The following is a 19,825-nucleotide window of genomic DNA, read 5'->3' on the forward strand; positions in this document are numbered from 1 at the left end:
GTTGTTGTCGACGTTGTCACGATGTTAGGTCGTGGCGCCAAGCTACGAGTAAAGTGTGCCACACTTGGTGGTCAGCCACCAAGATTGGGGTCGCTTTTTGACCCAATCTCGTCGTTGGGCAGAAATAAATCCCAAATCTTTCATCTTTGAACCAAGGTCTCAGCCTTTGAGTCACCATGTCGCCTTGCAAGTTCTGCCGTGGCTTTGCGGCGGATGACGCCCGAGGAACTCTTAAACAACTCTACAACGCTGCTGAAAATGGGTGCATTTGTTGCGATGCGGTCCAACAGGCTGTCCGGCAGCTACTACCAGAGGCTTCGTCCCCGGATCTTAAATACATACTTTGGACAACGGAGAGACGACAGCGCACCGACATGCTTCACCCCGAAGATTCTTCGCAGTGGGAACTGAATGTGAGGATTGAGAAGGAGCCTTTTATAATCGGGCACGATATTCTGATTCATGCGGTTCCGGGTACTTTCATCCCACGCCCTCGGGTCTGATTCTTGGATGAATTCCCTGACTTGCAACAGAACTACCCAGTCCCTGGAAGAGCGTTCCTCTCTTCGACGATCTCCCAACATCAACAGACTCGGATGAGTCAAGCGACTTCGCTTTAAGTGCCCTCAAGGAGTGTCTAGACAATCATTCACTCTGCGAAAATGCACCCGACGGATTTCTCCCGTCAAGGCTGGTGGAGGTTCTAGAAACGTATGTCCGAGTCGTCGACACTCATGATTTGGATCCAGTGCAGACCAAATACCTCGCCTTGAGCCACTGCTGGGGGCCTCCGGAGACTATCACGGCACAGCTCAACGATGAGACGTACGAGGAGTACACAAAAGAGATCCCAGCCGCAGCGCTACCCAAGACTTTCAAGGATGCAATTGCCGTCACTCGCAAGCTTGGGTATCGGTACATCTGGATCGATTCACTCTGCATCATTCAGCACAATGTTGAATGCTGGATAAAGGAGGGCTCGCAGATGTGTCAGATCTATGAAAACTCACTTGTCACTCTCGCTGCCGCTTCTTCGCCGAGCGGTCAAGGTGGTCTATTCTACAACTCTCCAAAGATCGAAATAACTGGCACCATCCCCGAATCCGGCCAGGAGTATCGACTCTTTGCACGGTTCAACTTTAATCACCGATTCTTTGACTATCCTCTGATGAACCGCGCATGGGTCATGCAGGAACGTCTTCTCTCGCCCCGAACTCTATACTTCACGAGCCAGGAGCTTGTATGGGAATGCCGTTCTCGCAACGTTTGTCAGTGTTCGCCTATTCTAGGTGGCTTTCGAGCCCAGGTTTACGGGTTCCCGGACAACTCAAAACTTCAGCCCACCGAAGCTCACCTGGACACTTCTGCTCTCATCTCGAAATGGTATGAGGTGGTTGAGATTTATACGCAACTCAAGTTGTCGCATCCAGGTGACAAACTGATGGCTATCGACGGTATTGCGCAGTACATGGCTCCGATGCGCGAGAGTCAGCACTTTGCTGGTCTGTGGGCAGACTCTTTCGTGCCTGATCTCGCCTGGGCAACTAACCCATTTGACGAGGAAAGATCGCGGGTGCCTGAGTGGCGCGCGCCGACATGGTCCTGGGCCTCCCTAGAAACCAAGATCATTTGGTATTGCAAGAAGACACCAAGCGCTCCCGAAGCTCACTTCAGCGTCGAGAAATGGCCCCAGCACGGCGAAGGGATACAGCCATGGACGGAATCTTGCCAGGACTCCCAGATCGTTCTTCGCGGTATTCTTGTCGAAACAACAGTGGCAGAGGCAGACGCGGTTGTCAATTCATCTCCATGCTTGTACCAAGATTGTGCAGAATGGGTTCCTTCGGGCGAAAACACTCAAGATGACGAGCCGTTGTACTGCCTACGGCTACTAGAGGCCGAAGATCTTCTCTGCTCCCTCGTGCTGAGGAAATCGGAATCTCAAGGCCAGGCATTGTATCAGCGACATGGGTTGTTGCTGTTTCAAGCTAACCCAAAGAATGAGAATGAAATCTGGAATACCAGGGACAAGCCGAGGAGCAGATGGGATAGGGTAAAGCCCCGGGCTGGATTTCCTTCATGGTGGGTTGGGGGTGATTTGACCAGTGTTACTATCATTTAAAGGGACTTTCCTTTGTAAATTCAAGGCGATTCTAGCTCTAGGCTTTTGTTCCCTCTTTAATCAAATGGTTATGCGAGACGAGACGACTCATATCTAAACACTTGAGGTTTCTTGATTAAGTGCATCACAACCTGTGTATGCACATATGCTCATCTACTTTGGGTCACACTTTTTCCGTCAAGTTACATGGTTTTCGGCCCCCAAATAGGACATTGATCAATAAACCCTGCCATGGTTTCTCCCGGACGTGCCAAGACTGTCATTACGAATCTACCGGCTTAGCCAAGCACGGCCCTCTTGGTAAAACAGCTTGCATGCTGATCACTTCTTGGCTCTATGATAGGATGGAGTTCTAGAAAACTTGGCATGTGCCCGTACATAGGGTTGGTCATATTAGTCGCAATGGTGACGAGTGTCTGTTTGTGTGCTTTCTTACCCACTCACACGGAAGCCGAATTATATCGGCATCAGCAATCCGTCCTAATTTGACACCCTGCGTAAGCTATTCAGTGAATATTTGTCGCTGGTCCTCAGGAGATTCCGATTAATGTACAGCAGTCACCTCACCTGGGTCTTGTTCAGATCTGGTGTCCATGTGCCATGCCTTGAGCCACGCCTTGAGTGGACCACCGGAACATGGCAGCACCACCAAATGAGTCCTTGGGGGTAGCATGACCAAAGGCGTAGATCACCAATCAATTTATATAAACTCTAGATTATCAAAATCAAGATAGTCATTTATGATCCTTTGAAAAGGGTCGAAACAATACCAGCAAACATACACACATGGGCGTGATGTCCTGGATTCGCTCGGCACGACCAACTACCCTAGACCACCTCATTTGAATACAAATGCACGTGGAAAACAATGAAAGAGTGTAGCACATGCAACAGCATGCGCTCGTGAGAAGCACTCTCATGGCAACTATGGTGAGTATAGAAATCGAATAGAGAGGGAAACGCAAGTAAAATGTCTTGTGCGGCCAAAAGCCTCCATCGGAGATCAAGTTCACCAGCCACAATGACGAGCCACACCCACCGACCGCACCTCTTCGACAAACGGGGATCAAGGTTATTTTGAGGTTAAAACTCTGGTTTAAGCCTGTTTTGAGAATTAAATCGATGAATCGAATTTTTTACACGTCGTTTTCCACCTTCTTTTTCGTATTTGTGATTTACGTAACCAAGAGTTCTCGACGTCGGCATGGGCCGTGGCTGCAACATTCTTGCATCACCACAAAGAACCAATCTCCACGTTCATTGTTTTGACAATCGCCTAACATTTTCTCTCTGAATACTGCAGTGTACAAGATATTTGTTGTCAAAAACAAGCCACAGCAGCAGGTCCCAGATCAAGGCCAAGCCGCGATCCCCGTGCCGCTAGGAGAGCAGGTTGCGACTTATGATTGGTCGACTCGGCACCAAACTGCCGCGCGGAAAGCCCCCTCGGCATGAATCTGCCGTCCAAGGCCCGCGTTTCCTGGAAATGAGCTTGATCAATGACGTCGCCGCGTAAGGGGGATGCTACCGAAACAAGCACAGAGTGTAGATGGCACGCGAGTAGCGTGTTGCAGAAGGGACGGTTTCGACGTTGTGTAGTAACTGATCATGACGATGGTGACGTCAGGTTGCGAGTCAACAAGTGAAATCATCATCTACAATGCGAATTTATAGAAGAACAGCTTCCATTCTCAAGTCAGGACTAGACAAGCTTAACGAATAACTTCTACATCAAGTTGATTGTATAGTCAACCTGTTCACGGTTGGCCATCATTCCAGCCTCCATCCAACCAACATCGCCAGCTTCGCCAACATGGGCTTCTTCAACAGGTCCAAGTCGCCGCACCCGGCCGGCACCTCGACCAGACGCGAAAAGCGCGTTCACGATCCGCTGCCAATGTCGAGGCGACCGACTTTCGGTCAGTGGCTCAAGTGCACCTGGCTGGATATTCTCACCATGATTTGCATGGGTGCTGTTGGCCTTGGTGTAAGTCATCCTCCAGCTCTTAACCATCTCCTCTAACAGTCATTGCCTAGGTTTACGAAGCCAAGCCTGCTCCCTCGAGATCATTCCCCGTTACATTTTCCGACGGCGAGATCGTCTTTCCCGAATTTGGATACCCTCTTCGCGACGAGATCATCCCCATCTGGCTGGCCGCCTTCCTTGCCAGCATCATCCCCATTTTCATCATTCTTGTGATGCAGATCCGCATTCGATCTTTCTGGGACGTCAACAACGCTGTCATCGGTCTTCTTTATTCTCTCATCTGCGCCGCCGTCTTCCAGGTCTTTGTCAAGTGGCTCATCGGTGGTCTGCGACCTCATTTCCTCGAAGTGTGCAAGCCGGATCTCTCACGTGCAACCAACCAGGGTTACAATGAGAAGGGCTTCCTCAAGCTCTACTACACACGAGAGATTTGCACTGGTGACCCTGATCAGATCGATGACAGTCTTGAGTCGATGCCTAGTGGCCACACCACTGCCGCCTTTGCTGGCTTCGTCTATCTGTACCTGTACCTCAACGCCAAGCTCAAGGTCTTTTCCAACTACCACCCGTCCATGTGGAAGCTTATGGCCATCTACGCTCCTATTCTAGGTGCCTGCCTCATTGGTGGAGCTCTCACCATCGACGAATTCCACAACTGGTACGATGTTTTCGCAGGCGCCGTCATTGGCACTGTCATGGCCTTCTCAGCATACCGCATGACATATGCCGCTATCTGGGACTGGAGATACAACCACATCCCTCTCAACCGCGGTGCTCCTTTTATGTATGCTGACGGTCGAGCTGAGTTGATCGATGCGGTCTTTACACACAGAGCTGGCTGGGGAACTCATGGCGGAAGTGCCGTTGGACATGGATACAAGGGCGATGGAGGAGAGGGTATGCATAGAAATGGTTATCATCACTCGTCCCACATTCCTCGACGGCCTGTTGGCAATGGTGCAAGGGCTGAGGATATGGTGTGAGAGATTGAAGAACGGTTGCCTACTTGTCACGGCCTACAGAATACGACTTTGAATGAATCTTCATGTATTTTTAATTATAAGACGTTGGAAGCATCCAAATTTCAATAAGCATGTTTTCATACATAAACCCCTGAGAACAGATCTCCTAAAACTCGCGGTGCAACTAGAGCCTCAGGAGAGATCCTTCTTTGGTATGCATGATGCTACCTGTGCATCCACCCTGACCTTGAGGACTCGGAGTCAAGGAATTGGTGCCGTCATTGTCCGGACTTCTAGCAACTTGCTAGACCTGATGAAACATTCAAAATCACGATCAAGGGACTTTGTGGTGTTCTTGGCAGCTATTGAATTAATCCCTACACTCTGGGGATGAAACATGTCAAAGATCCATCCACTCGGCAGAGTGCTCCCCTCCCTATCTCATCCAAGCCAAATCGTTCAAGACGAACCCCAATTACTGACAGGAGCAGGCGACTTTGAGTTTACTATCCAACCCCTCATCATTTATCATCCTTGGAGGAGTTGTCTCCCTCCAAAGCCCACGCCTCCCCTGCCTTGGTCAGGGCGTGGCTCCTATTCACTCATCGAGCCCGAGCTGGAAATGCTGCCCATACTACCCTTCTTGCTCTTTCTCTTCGCGGCGAGCATCTCAGCTTCTTCTTTAGCGATCTGGGCGTCGACCATAGCGCCTCGCGAGGGTTTATTTCCGTTTCGCATGGCCTGTTGGTAGGAGCATGCTGTTAGCAACTGCACAGAGCTCTACCACAAAGAGATAGCAATTATAATGAAACATCACTTACCGCAAACCCAGGTTCATTCTTCATTCGTTCTTTGACATGCTCTTGGATCTGGAAGTAGAAATCGTTAGTTACTTGAGAATCATTACACCGTAATGCTATGTGAAATACGCACGTCTCTCTCTGCCAGTTCATTCATGATCTTGTTCTTGTCCACTAAACCTTGGTTAGTACAACACTTCCATGGCCCACCAGGAGCTCTTCCAGGCATACAATATCCATCTGTGTTGATTTGGTGCAGGTTCCCCTCCTTGTGAACTGCAGCCGCACTGTAGTGCTGCTGGTCACCAGAGTCGTAACTCTGGGGGTATCCGACGTTTGAGCCGTGTGGCATGTTGATGTTGTTCAAGGCGTATGCGTGATTGAGTGTTTCGAAAATGGGCTTCTTCAGTCAAAGAATAGACAAAGATGAAGAAGGGGGGAGCAATTGGCATTCTTCTGATCTGTATAAGTACTCCTCATCAGCTGTCAGATCTTGAATACCTCATCATGTCAGCGTCATAAAACTCAAAATGTCAGCTCGGCGTCTACGGGGTAAACGTCATCCCATAGGGTTACGGATAGTGACAGTTTGCGGGGTAAGCCATTCTCTGGACTTTTGACAATAACCGAGGTGAGTATCGCCCTGTGCGGTACAGTGCAGTAAAATGCCTTTCCTTTGAGTGGCCCGACCTGAAGATCGTGAACGGGAGGTGGTCACTGTTTCAAGCTGACTTGCTAAGACGGATGCGGTCCTTGTCGGTTTTCTGTTCCTGACCCGCGTCAGAACCAACCTCAGGGCAACAAGGGCGATAGTAGTAATTCTAATTTGTTCTCGTCGCTACAGGCATCATTGTTGATATCAAAACGGAACATTGAAGGGCCGTTTAATCCATGCCGGCCATTTCTCACCGTGCGTAGGCCTGTGAAAAATGACGCGTCTCCAACCAACACCTATTAAGGAGACAGGGTGAGTTCCAAGCTTGAAGCGCCATGAGCTGTGTTTCAAATCATCTCTTTGTTTCTGTATTCTCTCTTCTTTTGCTTTGGCTCTGCCTGTTCGGCGTACGCGCTACTGGAGCTATGGAGGGCCATGACGGGTCCAACCTTTACAACGGGCAAAAGCCGATTGCCAACGACGAATCGCTTTCTCCCGAATCTCTTGCCCAAAATAAAGCTTCGATGGATTCTCTAGCTGAACAAGAGCTTTTCGAGAATGACTATGCTCAGTCACTACAAAAACTGATGGACGATCCTAATCGGTGGCATATCCATTCAACAGACTCGGGTCCAAAAGTCAAATTCGAGTTCCTTCGCATGCCTAGTGAAAACCCGGATTCTTTGATCAATGCTATACGATTTAGTTCTGATGGAAAGTACATCGCTATCGGTGCGATGAACGCCGCCTACATTTACGACGTTGAGAGTGGAGACAAAACGTGTACTTTGAGGCACAATTCGACAGAGGGCACACCGAAGACGCTGCTGGTGAGGGGAGTTGCTTTCACTGCCGATAGCAAGAGGTTGATTACTGCCTGTGAAGACTCGCTTATAAGGGTATGGGGTTCTAAGATAAAATGCGGTGGCTGCATTAGCTGATCGAAGGGGACTGCAGGTCTGGGACATTGCATCAGCCACTGTGAGCAGCACGTACTCAGGCCATCTGAGCGAAATATATGCCCTGGACATCTCCAAAGATGGCCATATGATCGTGTCAGGGAGTGCTGATCGCACGGTCCGGTTGTGGGATACTGAGTCGGGTTCAGAAATTGCCCACTTCACGTTCCCAGATACGCCTGTGAGCGTGGCCATCTCATCCGACCCTGCTATGCTCGTGGCTGGTTCATTAGACGGCACCTTAAGTTTTTGGCCTATACAGGGTATCAAGTCGGACGACGAGCCGAAAAATAGGTTTCAAGCCCACAAAGGCAGTGTTCATTCAGTTGCCATCTCGAAGCATAACCTCTTAGTGTCTGGTAGCGAGGACAACACTGTACGACTATGGCCTCATGATCCGAAAAATGGTGTCAAGCAGCTCAAGCACAAGGTAAGATTCCGAGACAGGCATGAACCATGATGGGCTTACATGAACCATAGGGCATAGTAACGGGTGTGGACGTGACAAGCGATGGACGATGGGTTTTGTCAGTTTCACCGGCACAAGAGTTGTACATATCAGATACGGAGACTAGCGAGATCCGCACCGTCATCCATGATCATAGCCATCTATGGCTTTCGTTTGCGGTTGCGGCGAGCCCATCTGGACGACATTTTGCAACTGGCGGAGGAGGTGACTTTCAGGTCTGGTCCTACAGTGACAACTGACAAGACCTCGGTTAGCGACCCGCTTAGTTGCCTGTTGAATGGCATGCCCATTCTTAGCCTTGGCAGCTTATATCGTACATGAAAGTGCAACATAGACAAGGGTCTAAGCCCCAACGTGTGGATTGCATCGCCACATTCTATCCGTAATATCAACTTGCGAATAGCTCCTGTGAAAGTCCTCCTTCGTTCTTTGTTCATACAAGTCACTCAAATAAACACCATCCTTATCCTCGCAATGGATTCTGAGACGTTCACCTACACCGAAATCCCCCAAGGTGGATTCTTCCGCCTGCTCAAAATCTACGCAGGCTCCGCCAACGACCCGCTTGTATGCGACCTCTTCATAGCCGAGATAGACACGGCTCCTCCATATACGGCTCTTTCTTACGTATGGGGTGATCCAACAAAGAGCGCAGAAATCATTTGCTCCGACCATATTTGTCGCATCGGACAGAGTCTTTCAGATGGACTGCGTCGTATGCGCGATGCCGACGAGGACCGGATCGCATGGGCTGATGCTATCTGCATCAATCAGAATGACAATATTGAGAAGGGTCATCAGGTCGACTTGATGGGTGTTATCTACGACAAAGCCCGAGATGTCCTCGTTTGGCTGGGCCCAGACACTACAGGCTCTGCTGAGGAAGCATTCCGGTGCATACGAACCATCAACAACAAGATCTATACAAAGACAGACCTAGAGGAGTTCATTCCCACCAAGGAAGAGATGCCCTACACCTACCTTGCTATGAAACCCGAAGGCGCCTCAGAGTATACAGACCTGACAGGAAACCGATACGGCAGGCGGTCCGTCCTCCCCTCCGTCTTCGGTGCCAACGGCAAAGACTGCATCGGAAGACTTTTTAGTCTCACCTGGTTCTCCCGTGTGTGGATTCTCCAGGAGGTCGGCATCGCTACTGAGGCGACAGCCTTCTGGGGCGATTCAAGCATCGACTTTGCAGAGATTGCCGAATTCATCTACAACACCTTCTTCAGCGAGGAGATCAAACTTCTTGTTGGGCCTGAGACTGCGGCTATATTATCTGGTGCGCCTTTGTATGCCGTTTGGAACGTCTGGTCGACGTACGAGAAGCAGGGTAACTGGATGTACCGAAACCCGACACTTAGAGCCTTCCATGATCAGTTGGCTCTTCACTGTGATTTTGACTTTATGCTCGTCATGGAAGCCTCGCGGTATTTCAACGCGACAAACAAGCTAGATCACGTCTATGCTTTTCTGGGTCATCCCAAGGCGAAGAGGCCGGGAACGGATAGGACTTGGCTTCAGGCGAATTACTCGCTGAGTGTCGAGGAGCAGCACCGGTTGTTGGCAGTCAATATCGCCCAGCACTCGCTCAACTTTCTGGTCCAGGCCCACCATACCGAGGAGAGTTTGAGGTCCGAGTACGGACATCCTTCATGGATACCTCAGTGGGATAGAAAGATGCCCTCTCATGCAGACGCATTCTGGGAAGCCTGGGACGCCACTCTTCGAAAAGCAGAGCAAAAGCCATTCAAAGCCCAGGCTGACGGTAATAAGCTGACAGTCTCGGGCTATGTCATTGACACCATCGATCAGTTCACGCGAGCCATGGAAACCTCGGATTTCGACTCGCCCAAGGGGAGCGGTCACCTCATCGACCTATGCTGGGAGATTGCCGCGAAGAAGCCTTGTCCGTATCCAAAAGAGAAGGCCAACGAGGCCTTTGCTTCAACGCTCGTGTGCTACTACGACAGTAAAGGCGACGAAGCCGAAGATGGACGGAACCGTGTAGTAGAGCAATTTGCCGGCTACTGCCTGCGCCAAAATGAGGTCTTTTATGCAGCCCACCTCAAACCTGGACGAGGCTTCTGGTCCCTCGATACGGTTGTAAGAGTAGGCCATATGTTTGATCCAGCCTTCAAATCATACGGGACCAACAGGCGGTTCTTCAACACGGCTTCACACGGGTTCTGGGGGCTAGGGCCAAAGGCGATGCAGAAGGGGGATGTTTGTGTCTTGTTGTTCGGTGCCGATGTCCCGTTTGTGTTGAGGCCGACAGAGACAACTGGGGAGTTCAAGGTTGTTGGGGAGTGCTATATGTATAAGTTTATGGATGGTGAGGCTATCAAACAATGGCGGGATCGGAATCAGCCTCAGGAGGATTTTGTGTTGGTGTAGGTAGTATAGCTGCGAAACGCCTCTACTCTATATATACGAAGCACCCTAAAGCAATCCTTCAAACCTGCCTCGTTTTGTTTATCACCTTCACTCATTATCTTACAGCTCTTAAGGGAGGTCGAGTTAATATCTCTGAACCATGAGCGCCAAGAAACACCAAATGCCTCAACCCCTTGGTTTTGCAGCTGGAACAAGCACGGCTCTATCCGAATATCCCGTCGTATAAATAACGGCACACCCTAGACACCCGCGCCGCACAAATCCTCCTCGCTTACATGTGGATGATAATTAACATCCCTGTTCCTCAACCGTGTCAGCCTTGATTAGAGGGCCTCCTCGGTTCGAGGGTCAGGGTCCGGGGTTGTGCAGAATGAGCTGATGTGAGATGGTCACTCCCAAATGAGTCCGTGGCCACGGTGGTTTGATGTCTTGTCATTATGAATAAGAAATCTACATCTCGTGTCATCGAGGTTTGGGCTGTGAGCCCAGAAATATGTGATGGGCATGCCAGCCCGGAAATAGCCACCCAGTTATCCGTTGTCTTGGTAATCCCCTGCAAGCCGGTCCTACGTCTTTTGACGGTCCCCTGCCAATGTTCCCGCAGTCGATCGGTCGGTCGATGCGATATACTCCGAACGCCGTGAATGGTACATTTAATAAAACTTGAGGTCATGTTAGCATTGGTTCAATGTCGCGGCGAATAGCTCAACTTACCAGGTTCAATGCCCAAAGGAGGACAAGAAGGCCAACCATGCGAACCTTCAGGTTGTTGGCCCAAGAAGACTTGGAAGGCATGTGCCGGGTAAGCGGCGTCAGGCTAGAGAGAAGCGAGCTGCTCATGAGAGGCTCAGCATCAGCCTTGTTCTCCAGATCGAACTGCTCGTCGTCCTGAGTCTCCGTAGTCCATTGAGCAGTCAGAAGCTTGACCATGCCGCCCGTGGCATCCGCGACGCGGGAGCTGATCCACAGGAAGATGGGAACAATGACAACAAGAGCCCTCCATCGGTCGCTGAGGAGGCCACCATCGCCGTGGAAGATGTCGAGAAGTAGAACGCCCTTGGTGTCGGCGGCCAGGAGGATATGGAACTGAAGGGTAAACGTCTCGAGGGAGCACTTGCCGAGCCAGCCGAAGGATCGAGAGTACCAAGTTCGGGCAACGGGAGAAATGTTGCGGGCGGCGATGAAACCCATGATGGGGATAAAAGAGAAGATGGGGTGCAGCTTGGTGTAGTCCTGCTTCTTCTCGGCGTGGCTCACGGCGACCCACCAGTACACGGGCATGGAGAGAATACCAGCGATTCCAGCAATGCCATACGACTTGGTGAGGATCAGGTTGTAGGCCTTGGTTCGGACAGAGGCAATGCCCATGAGGATTCCGACGTAGACGATGATGCCATCCAGACCCAGGCGGAACTGCCACTCGTGGAGGTCCCAGTTAATTCGGAAGACGAGGCTCAGAGCGGCAAAGACCCATTCCAGAACAGGCGTCCAGAGCATCACTCCGGGGCAGATGGCGGCAGAGATGATGATCTTCACGACAAGGGCGTATGTGTTGTCGTTGTACTTCTTGCCAATGGCGAACAGGGCATAGATGATGACGAACCAGAAGCTGACGAGGGGCGCAAAGTAGTAGAACATGTAGTCGGTGTTCATGATGAATGGGAGGGCGCAACTGAGTAGGTTCAGTCTCAAAAGCACGGCGGCAACTCGCTTGAAAGAAAAGTCCTTCTTGGTGCTGAAGAAGACGGCATGTCCATAACCAGTCTGGAAGAGATAAGCCGCAACAAGAAGACGAACTCCAACGTAGATGTTGAGGTCGCGAGAAGCACCGGTCCAGTGGTAGACCAGAATAATAGCCTGCATCCAGCCCTTCCACTCGTCGGTCTGGTCGCGGGACAGAGGCTTCATGTCATCGAGAGTCGCCGGAGCAGGAGTCTGGGATCCGGGCCTGGCGGGCGGAGGCTTGGACTTGGCGAGGAAGGCAAAGCCAGCGATGAAGCACAGGGCGGTAAGGAGGTTGAACTCGAATGTGACATACTCCTTGGAGCCCTTGGCGAAGGACTGGGTGCGATCAGCCCAGTAGCAGGCGAGGAGGCCGGTCACAAAGGTGGCAACGTCGGCATTGAAGATGGACAGCTTAGGCACCTGCTTGGACATGAGGGCGAGGATCTCGAACAGAGCAGCAGCGCCGACGTAAAGGATACCGAGGGCAACAATGACGATCTGGATCCAAGACTTGGGGCCGTAGTCGGTGCAGCAAGTGCGGTCGTAGGGGTATCCCTTCTTAGCATCGATCTTGGCGTTGCATCGCAGGTTCAGAAGGATCTGGGCCTTGATCTCGGAGACGGAGTCAATAACGTGGAAGCCGTTCTCCAGGTCCTCCATGACGCCCATCTGATCTTGCGAGAGGGCAGGGTACGACCAGAGCATGGGGATGCCGGATGTTTCTTCCATCGTCTCAAGGTATTCGTCGATGGCTTCGATCTCGCCGGGGTTCGAGGCAATGCCAGTCTTGCGGTAATCAGGCATCTCGTCGTAAAAGGGCGGCGCAACGGGAGCGAGAAACAGCTCGGAGCCGATACCATCGCGGGGGTCCATGGGTCGGGAGCCGAAGGGAGCAAAGTCTTTGTTCTGAACAATGGCTGAGACGTTCTGGAAGGTTGTCTTGAACTTTTCGAGCGAGACACCCTCCTCGAATCGGGCGGCGAACCAGATTCCGACGCCCATAAAGATGAAGGCCGGTGCCTTTTGCTTCTTGACGGGCAATGGGTTGAGCCTCTCCTGGCGGTACAGGGCGAGCTGGTCCTCGATCATGTCGGTGGCGTTGCCGGGCTTCATGAGGGGATCCCAGACCTGGACCAGGCGGACTCCGCCAAAGTCCATGTCGTGGATGCCATGCTTGTTGCTGTTCTTTCGCGCATCGTTGGCTTTGTCGGCGTCGAGCTGCAGAGAAGCATTCCAGTTAGCTACCGCGACATCCCTTTGTTGATTGCCTGTGGTCACGTGATGCGACCGTCGAGCCGAGCAGAACAACTTGATGACCTCTTATCGTGAACTTACCAGCCGGGCCATTCCATAAAAGACCTGTCGCGTAGTCGAATCGCCAAAGAAGAGCATGTGTCGTCCCTCCATGCAGTCGGCAATCTCCTCCTTCTTGTACTTGTGCAGCATGCAGCCCTTGGGCTGCCAGTTGGTGAAAGGCGCCCGGCTACCATTGTTATCGGGCGCATTCAGCCAGCTTCCCTCGTGAAGCAGGGCGTTGCACCGATAAGGGTCGTCGCTGAGGTTGAGCTGATTGATGACAATGCCCAGGATGACGACCAGCGTCACGGCCAAGGGCAGAATGCGACCAAGGGCGACGCCCGAGGATTGAACAGCGGCAAGCATGGCGACCGTGTCCGATGAGCGCGCGTAGATTGAACGAGAGTCGTTGAAATGATTGTACGCCGAGAAACGGCAAAAGAGCGAGTGAAGAGCGTTATGTCGAAAAAGAAGACGGTCGCATCTGGTGAATTAATTCGGATTTTCCGCCTTTGCCGACAAGAGCGAGAGACAAGATACGGCAAAGAAAGAAGATGAGATGGATGAAGCAAGAAAAAGATGACAGAACAGCAAGAAGGCAGGCGATCGGTGGCTTGAATACGGGAAAATCGAAACTTGGTTTCCTCATATAGAACACACACATGCCACACACACACACTGTCACTCACTCACTCGCTGCCTGCCTCTCCCGGTTATGCCCCCCCTGATCGGCAATGTGAATTGGGATGACCCTCGAGGGGGGTCCACAGTAACAGTGGGATGGATGGCGTTGTAGTGGACCCTAGAGGAGGAGATCAGCGACCGAGAGGCGAGAGACGCGCTGACTGTTGAACGCTCAAAAGATAGGGAAAATAGGGGTCTTTTGCTGTCAGATCCTTTCATCACACCTCTTTTTCCTCTCGTTCAGGTGCTTTCCTTCGAACCGCGGGGCTAAAGATGATGCCAAGGAGAGGGACTGATCGATGGTGGCAGCCCTGGTGGATCGCATTGCTGGGTCTAGAGGAACGCCATGGGAAGCATGGTCCCCCCTAATGCACCTGGAGGCTGGACGCGACCAATCTCTGGAGTTCGAAGCGAGCTGAAAATGTGCCTTGACTAGCTAGTCTTCAGCCACAGGAGCTCTGATTTGGTGAAGAAGCCATGGTCCTGGTGCTGTCGACAAAGCTTGTCTTGTGCAGCCCCTCTTGTTATCAAAGGTGATGCCCAGCTTCTCGTCGTGTTCCGAGGACAACTCGCTTGGTCGGTCGGAGCTCGGGAGCGTCAGAGCTACCGGGCTGGAAAAAAAGCTTGACAGGATTAAGGTTGCAAGAGCCCTAGTACTAACGAAGCAAAGAAGCCGAAGAGATGGACCATGACAACCTTGCGTCATTTCAAGCGGGCATGGTCTGAGCATCCATTCTTCATTCCCCTTACATTTTCGCTTTCTCACCTTCTTCAAAGATGGACCTTCTCGACCCCTGTACATACTCCGTGGACAGCCTCGAGTCCCTCAGTCCACTGCTTCATTACCGACCTTACTTTTATCCACTAGGCGCTGATGGCGCTCGAGACTATTGTCCAGCTGAGAGACTGAATCCTTCGATAGTTTCAAACTGAGTGACCCCCCGCTAACGCCTCTGGGTCCAGGTTCTCCTTTTCCCTGCCTGAAACTAACGGGCCCCACTAGGCCGTTTGCGGTTTGTCGGAGGTTGTCGCTGATCAGCCGAATCAAATCAGGTTTTTGCTCCTCGCGCGAGTTACCCTAAACAGGGACATTTTTTGCAGATTAATCTCGACAGATGCTGACAGATCATGCAAAAGAGATCCTTTGCCGAGGTGCGGTTCTTTCTGTTTGCAGTCATGGTGGTAGATGAGCCAGGGCTCGTTGCTGGGACCGTCTGCGGCGTGGTAGATAATGGATCTTACTGCTGACCTGCTTACTCTGCCAATGTTGCGTCCAGTTGCGCCCGGGAGAATCCGACCCGTCTTATCTTTGCCCAGCATCAAAAGACCCAAAGACCCCAGGGATAAACAACCACTCCTACTGTTTGTGTTTAATAGAAGGATCTGACAACCCCAGTTTTAGAGTAATCAAGGTAGCATCAACCCATCACATCACCATAACCTTTTATTGCATTACCCACTGTGTAATTACGTTGATGTCAGAGTCTTCAATGTGGTTGCAGCATGACATTCTGCGCCCGTCGACAAGGAAAATAACGACCATGGCAATGCGCCCCGAGAGTAAAGCTCATTAACAGGCTTGACTTACGGACTACCTTTATAATAGCTAGGCTCTCTTCGAGATCTTCGAGACTGCAGTCACCAGTTCGAGAAAGGTCACAGACAACGCCTAGACTCCCAATGCTAACGCCGCAGGAGCAAACAGGCGCGTCAAGCTGTGGCGCAAAACGTTGGCGCCTTGTTCCCAAAGTCCAACGTCTCGACACCCATCTCTTCTCACGGGAGAGCATCAAAACAAACATTAGCAATGGTTCATGAGCGAAAATGCTGGTTCTTATTGGACGCCGCCACGCATGCCATCTACTCGCGCTTGGCTACTCGCGACCCCCAGGGTCTCCTCCAATTCCCGGGTGCCGAGCATCTTGTTCAACCATACCGGGTATCCCATGTGAACACACCCAAGACCTTGATCTCGGTTACACTGCGTCATCGTGCATGTCCCGTGTCTCAAAGATCGTCCAAGACAGTCGTACAAAAAAGGCTGATCCCGCCTCGGCTTACGCAATGTCCTCCGGCTTTCGGCCGTAAACAACGCGGATGCGATAATACGCGTGCTGCTTCAGCGACCTGATTTCTTGACGAAGCTTGGCGCAGTAGACTGCCACCTCGTCTTTGGACCACCCGCGTGCTAGACCAGCGACTCCGAGGACGTAGCCCTCAATGTCCTGCTCTAGTGCTACTTGGGCAAACTGTCCTATTTCGCGCATTGTCTTGTCTTTTGGCCAAGCACCAACAGGAGCCTGAAATGGTCAGCAACTCAATTTCCGTTGACCGAGATACCATATTGTTCGACGTACCTTGAAGTCTCTTGATTCAATGTCCACGAATCCGGCCTCCTCCATGGCCTTGCGTGCCAGATCCTCATGCAAGATGGTGAACGGCCGACTGATCTTGGCTCCAGCCTCCTTGAAGATGGGACCCCAATCGGCCATGGCACTATCCTTAGGGACGGTATCGTCATCGCTCTCCATATCCGGCGAGCCCTCGTAGCTCTCGACATAGCCTCCTGGCTTGCAGACGCGAAAGGCCTCCTTCATCAAAGCCGGCCAATCCTTGATGCTTCCGATGAGGTATCGCATGTGCACGTAATCGATGGAGTTTTCGTCAAAAGTCCAGGTTTGTGTACAGTCCTCGATTTCGCTAAAGAGTGTGAAAAACTTCTTCTGTTGAAAGGCGGATAACATTCTTACAATTTGAGGTTGGGAGGAACCCATTGGGGCTGGATCACAGAGATATCTGTGCCCGTCACCTCGGCGTTTGGAAACTCATCAGCAAAGTCACTATAACTCGGGTTAGCATTCTCTCAGATCTCATGGCTCGCCGGTTCATACATGGCCCAGATTCCTGGCGTGAAATATTAGCAAGTGGTTGAATGCCTGCCAAGAGTAGATGCGCTTACCCGTTCCAGTACCGATGTCAAGGACACGCTGTAAGTGCAATTAGACGACAGGTCCGCCAAAAACGGGTATCTGGCACAAACCTGAATGTCCTGCTTCAAGGGCGAGAGGTACAGTTTACCCCCAAGAACTAACGTGAGCTGATGGTGGCTGGAGACGTGATTAGCGATGTCTCCTGGCTCAAACCTTTAGGAACCTACTTGATATCCATAGACTCATTCTGCTGCTCGTCGTTGGGTGCCCTTCAGTCATGCTGTTAGTTGGCGCAGCATCTGTTACTGGGCACCTGCATACCAGTAAGCGGCATCTCCTCTGTCAGAATGGTATCTTCTTCCGTGCACAGTTCGATACTCTAGAATACTCGAGGTAATTGAGGTTGTGGAACTGGCAGGCTCGGATCCGAAAGCAGAGTCACCGTCGTCGGCGGGATTATCACCCGCCTCCAGTGGCGCCTCATTTCCAGGTGGAGAGGAGCCAGGCTCTGTGGGAGACTTGCTCCCCGGGCGGTGGGCTGAGGGCTCTGTCTCATCTGCCATCTTCAAAGGCAGGAACTGATTCGTCCGAGGGATGGTAACCGAGTTGTGGACGCCCTCTGGTGAAACGAAAATAACCACAACGCATGGGAAATGGGCCAAGTGAGGGGGAGGACGAGTTGAGGTGTTGGTCGCAAACCAACAGGTCGCTGCATGGCCCAGGGTGTTAGCCAATCAGAAGATGTCATTGCTTCTTGGTGACTAAGATGGCGATCCCAAGGAATTGGCCTCAAGGTGAAGAGTGTTTGTGAACGGGAAATGGATTATTCGGTGTTGAACATAGTAAATTGATTGTATATTGGCGCGCTGACGGATAGATCTCAACTTGTCGATAGTCACAAACACTAGCTCTGACGTTGGTCTGTACTAGGGCATGTGGGTTACTGCTTACTGCCCACGTGGTCAGAGGCACAGAAAGGACGTTGTACGTGGAAAGGGCAAAGCATATGTACAAATTGACAGGACTCTAATTCAATTAGAGCTTGGAACTTGGCATGTGTCGCTGCCAAGAGACCCAGAAAGAAGAGCTGGGGTTTCCCGGCTTGGCTTGACCGTTGTCAAGGTGGTCTGTGACTTCTCAGCAGCCCTGCAACGACAGCGACAAGCTTTTCTAGGCCTAGGGGAATATGAATGCATCGTGCATGGTTTGTCGTCAGAGTCAAGGCCAAGTTATGCATGCGCATGAGAGAAGTGTGAGTAGCAGCACATCATGTTGGACGATATTGCGACATCAAATCCTTCTGTCACCTGCGGCGCAGCTATCATTTCCCAATAAAAACCTCATCCTCCCACAACCAATTCCACATGCATCTGCTCCAAGTGCAAGTCGAGTGTTTGCCGCGGCCCAGAATGCCATCACCCCTGTCGATTGTCCCCGGAATTGGCGATCCTCCCCGCACCCATTCAAGATTTCCCAGCCTCCACGAGCAAAGGAACCACTGAGTGGCGGGAAGTGCCCGAGGGGTTTCCCCATGGGGAGAGGGAGTCATTTAATCTGGATGCTGTGATCTCGGCGCAGAGTTCCTGATTGAGGATAGATGCGGGGAGAGGGTTGTGATTACACGAGGCCACCAACTCAGCTTTCGGAGTTGAAAGGCTGACACTTGGCACGTGAAGGGCGAGAAAGGCGGTATAAGTAGATGGGAATAACGGAGGAGAAAAGAATCTAGCCAAGCTTTCAGAATCAGTACCAGATCTCTCGTTAAACTGAGTCCATCATGCGTCTGAGCATCCTCCCCGTCTTGGCCCTCGCGGGCAGCGCTCTCGCTTCCGGAGCTACCATCATCGCTGCCATAAACGACATCGGAAACGCAACCCTGTCCCTCAACAAGACGATTGCCGACTGGCCCAAGACCCTCATCGGCACTCTACCCATCATCACAAAGTCCACCATCCTCCTTGCCGAAATCCACAACGGCACCAAGACGGCCCGCGCGTCTCGCCCATTGTCGGTCGATGAGACGATTGCAGTCGCCCAGGCCACTACGAAGCTAGGAGGTCAAGTCAACGTGACCCTCGAGACGGTCATCCGGGCCAAGCCCGACTTTGACAGGCTGCTCCTCCGCCCTGTCATTCTTCTCAACTTGGAGCTGCAGAGGGATTTGACCGAGGACTTTTCAGACGCCGTCATTGCCAAGGTTCCGGATGAGCTTCAAGCAAACGCTAAGGAACTGGTCAAGGGAATTGGAGAGAGCTTTGAGAAGGCTATCAAGACGTATTCATCACTGAGGGGATAGATATGACTGAAAAGCACGAGGCACGATACTTTGGAATGGCCTGGAATTATCCTTCTTAACGACATAATTAGACATGCTTAATTTTAATGAATTATGGGTATGAACTAGAGCCTGTTTTGGAAGGTCTTGCGTTACTTGTTGGAGAGCTTACTTGGGAGTTCATTGTGCCGAGGCATCTGAGTTGACACGTGCCGGAAGAATAAGAGGTGTGCAACCTCAGCTGTGAATTTTACCGAACCCTTGAATTGAGAATTTTAACCACTTATGAGACCTTTCTCCGCATGAATGCGACAAGGGTATTTATCCCTCTGTGTAACTGAATACCTTGCCAGACCTCCCTTCGTGCAGGAGCCCAATTCTGCAAGACCCAGCTCTCCCGTCCCTACCACTTCCTTTACTGATGGACTGAGGCTCAAAGAGCAAATTATGAGATGATATAAAATGGTGTTGCCGCATCGTAAAGAAAAAAGTCCCTAGTCGTGCCTTGTGAGGGGACGATGTCGTGGTCGTGTTTACAATATTCCGCTCCGTTCCCACTCC

At 51.4% G+C, this 19,825-nt stretch overlaps 6 protein-coding genes and 2 pseudogenes across 8 annotated transcripts, besides 2 other annotated features; 5 read left to right on the plus strand and 3 right to left on the minus strand.

The window, feature by feature from the left end:
• Positions 1–176: 176 nt before the first annotated feature.
• On the plus strand, positions 177–2,122 carry NCS54_01335500 (HET domain-containing protein; the record flags this gene model as incomplete). Its single annotated transcript, XM_053158553.1, has 2 exons — positions 177–474; positions 534–2,122. 2 exons carry the CDS (start codon positions 177–179, stop codon positions 2,120–2,122), a joined length of 1,887 nt encoding a protein of 628 aa, XP_053014528.1.
• Positions 2,123–3,935: 1,813 nt separating this feature from the next.
• On the plus strand, positions 3,936–5,092 carry NCS54_01335600 (AcidPPc domain-containing protein; the record flags this gene model as incomplete). The annotated part of the gene is made up of 2 exons (XM_053158554.1): positions 3,936–4,109; positions 4,160–5,092. 2 exons carry the CDS (start codon positions 3,936–3,938, stop codon positions 5,090–5,092), a joined length of 1,107 nt encoding a protein of 368 aa, XP_053014529.1.
• Positions 5,093–5,665: 573 nt separating this feature from the next.
• NCS54_01335700 (Hypothetical protein) lies at positions 5,666–6,223 on the minus strand (the record flags this gene model as incomplete). The annotated part of the gene is made up of 4 exons (XM_053158555.1): positions 5,666–5,812; positions 5,893–5,940; positions 6,005–6,045; positions 6,103–6,223. The coding sequence occupies 4 exons, from the start codon at positions 6,221–6,223 to the stop codon at positions 5,666–5,668; spliced, it is 357 nt and encodes a 118-aa protein (XP_053014530.1).
• A 1,010-nt stretch (positions 6,224–7,233) lies between these two features.
• NCS54_01335800 lies at positions 7,234–8,193 on the plus strand (annotated as a pseudogene). The gene is made up of 4 exons: positions 7,234–7,425; positions 7,484–7,779; positions 7,849–7,915; positions 7,966–8,193.
• Positions 7,234–8,193: a sequence feature.
• A 235-nt stretch (positions 8,194–8,428) lies between these two features.
• Positions 8,429–10,354, plus strand: NCS54_01335900 (HET domain-containing protein; the record flags this gene model as incomplete). Its single annotated transcript, XM_053158556.1, has 1 exon — positions 8,429–10,354. The coding sequence occupies one exon, from the start codon at positions 8,429–8,431 to the stop codon at positions 10,352–10,354; it is 1,926 nt and encodes a 641-aa protein (XP_053014531.1).
• Positions 10,355–11,007: 653 nt separating this feature from the next.
• On the minus strand, positions 11,008–13,741 carry NCS54_01336000 (Cas1-AcylT domain-containing protein; the record flags this gene model as incomplete). The annotated part of the gene is made up of 3 exons (XM_053158557.1): positions 11,008–11,016; positions 11,069–13,297; positions 13,415–13,741. The coding sequence occupies 3 exons, from the start codon at positions 13,739–13,741 to the stop codon at positions 11,008–11,010; spliced, it is 2,565 nt and encodes an 854-aa protein (XP_053014532.1).
• Positions 13,742–16,116: 2,375 nt separating this feature from the next.
• On the minus strand, positions 16,117–17,645 carry NCS54_01336100 (annotated as a pseudogene). The gene is made up of 8 exons: positions 17,311–17,645; positions 17,217–17,258; positions 17,100–17,166; positions 17,019–17,046; positions 16,951–16,963; positions 16,810–16,899; positions 16,417–16,759; positions 16,117–16,359 (listed from the first exon to the last, which is right to left on the minus strand).
• Positions 16,117–17,645: a sequence feature.
• A 1,121-nt stretch (positions 17,646–18,766) lies between these two features.
• Positions 18,767–19,285, plus strand: NCS54_01336200 (Hypothetical protein; the record flags this gene model as incomplete). The annotated part of the gene is made up of 1 exon (XM_053158558.1): positions 18,767–19,285. The coding sequence occupies one exon, from the start codon at positions 18,767–18,769 to the stop codon at positions 19,283–19,285; it is 519 nt and encodes a 172-aa protein (XP_053014533.1).
• Between the last annotated feature and the right edge of the window lie 540 nt (positions 19,286–19,825).

Source organism: Fusarium falciforme, chromosome 11, assembly GCF_026873545.1.
Source record: "Fusarium falciforme chromosome 11, complete sequence".
Taxonomy (NCBI): Eukaryota; Fungi; Ascomycota; class Sordariomycetes; order Hypocreales; family Nectriaceae; genus Fusarium; species Fusarium falciforme.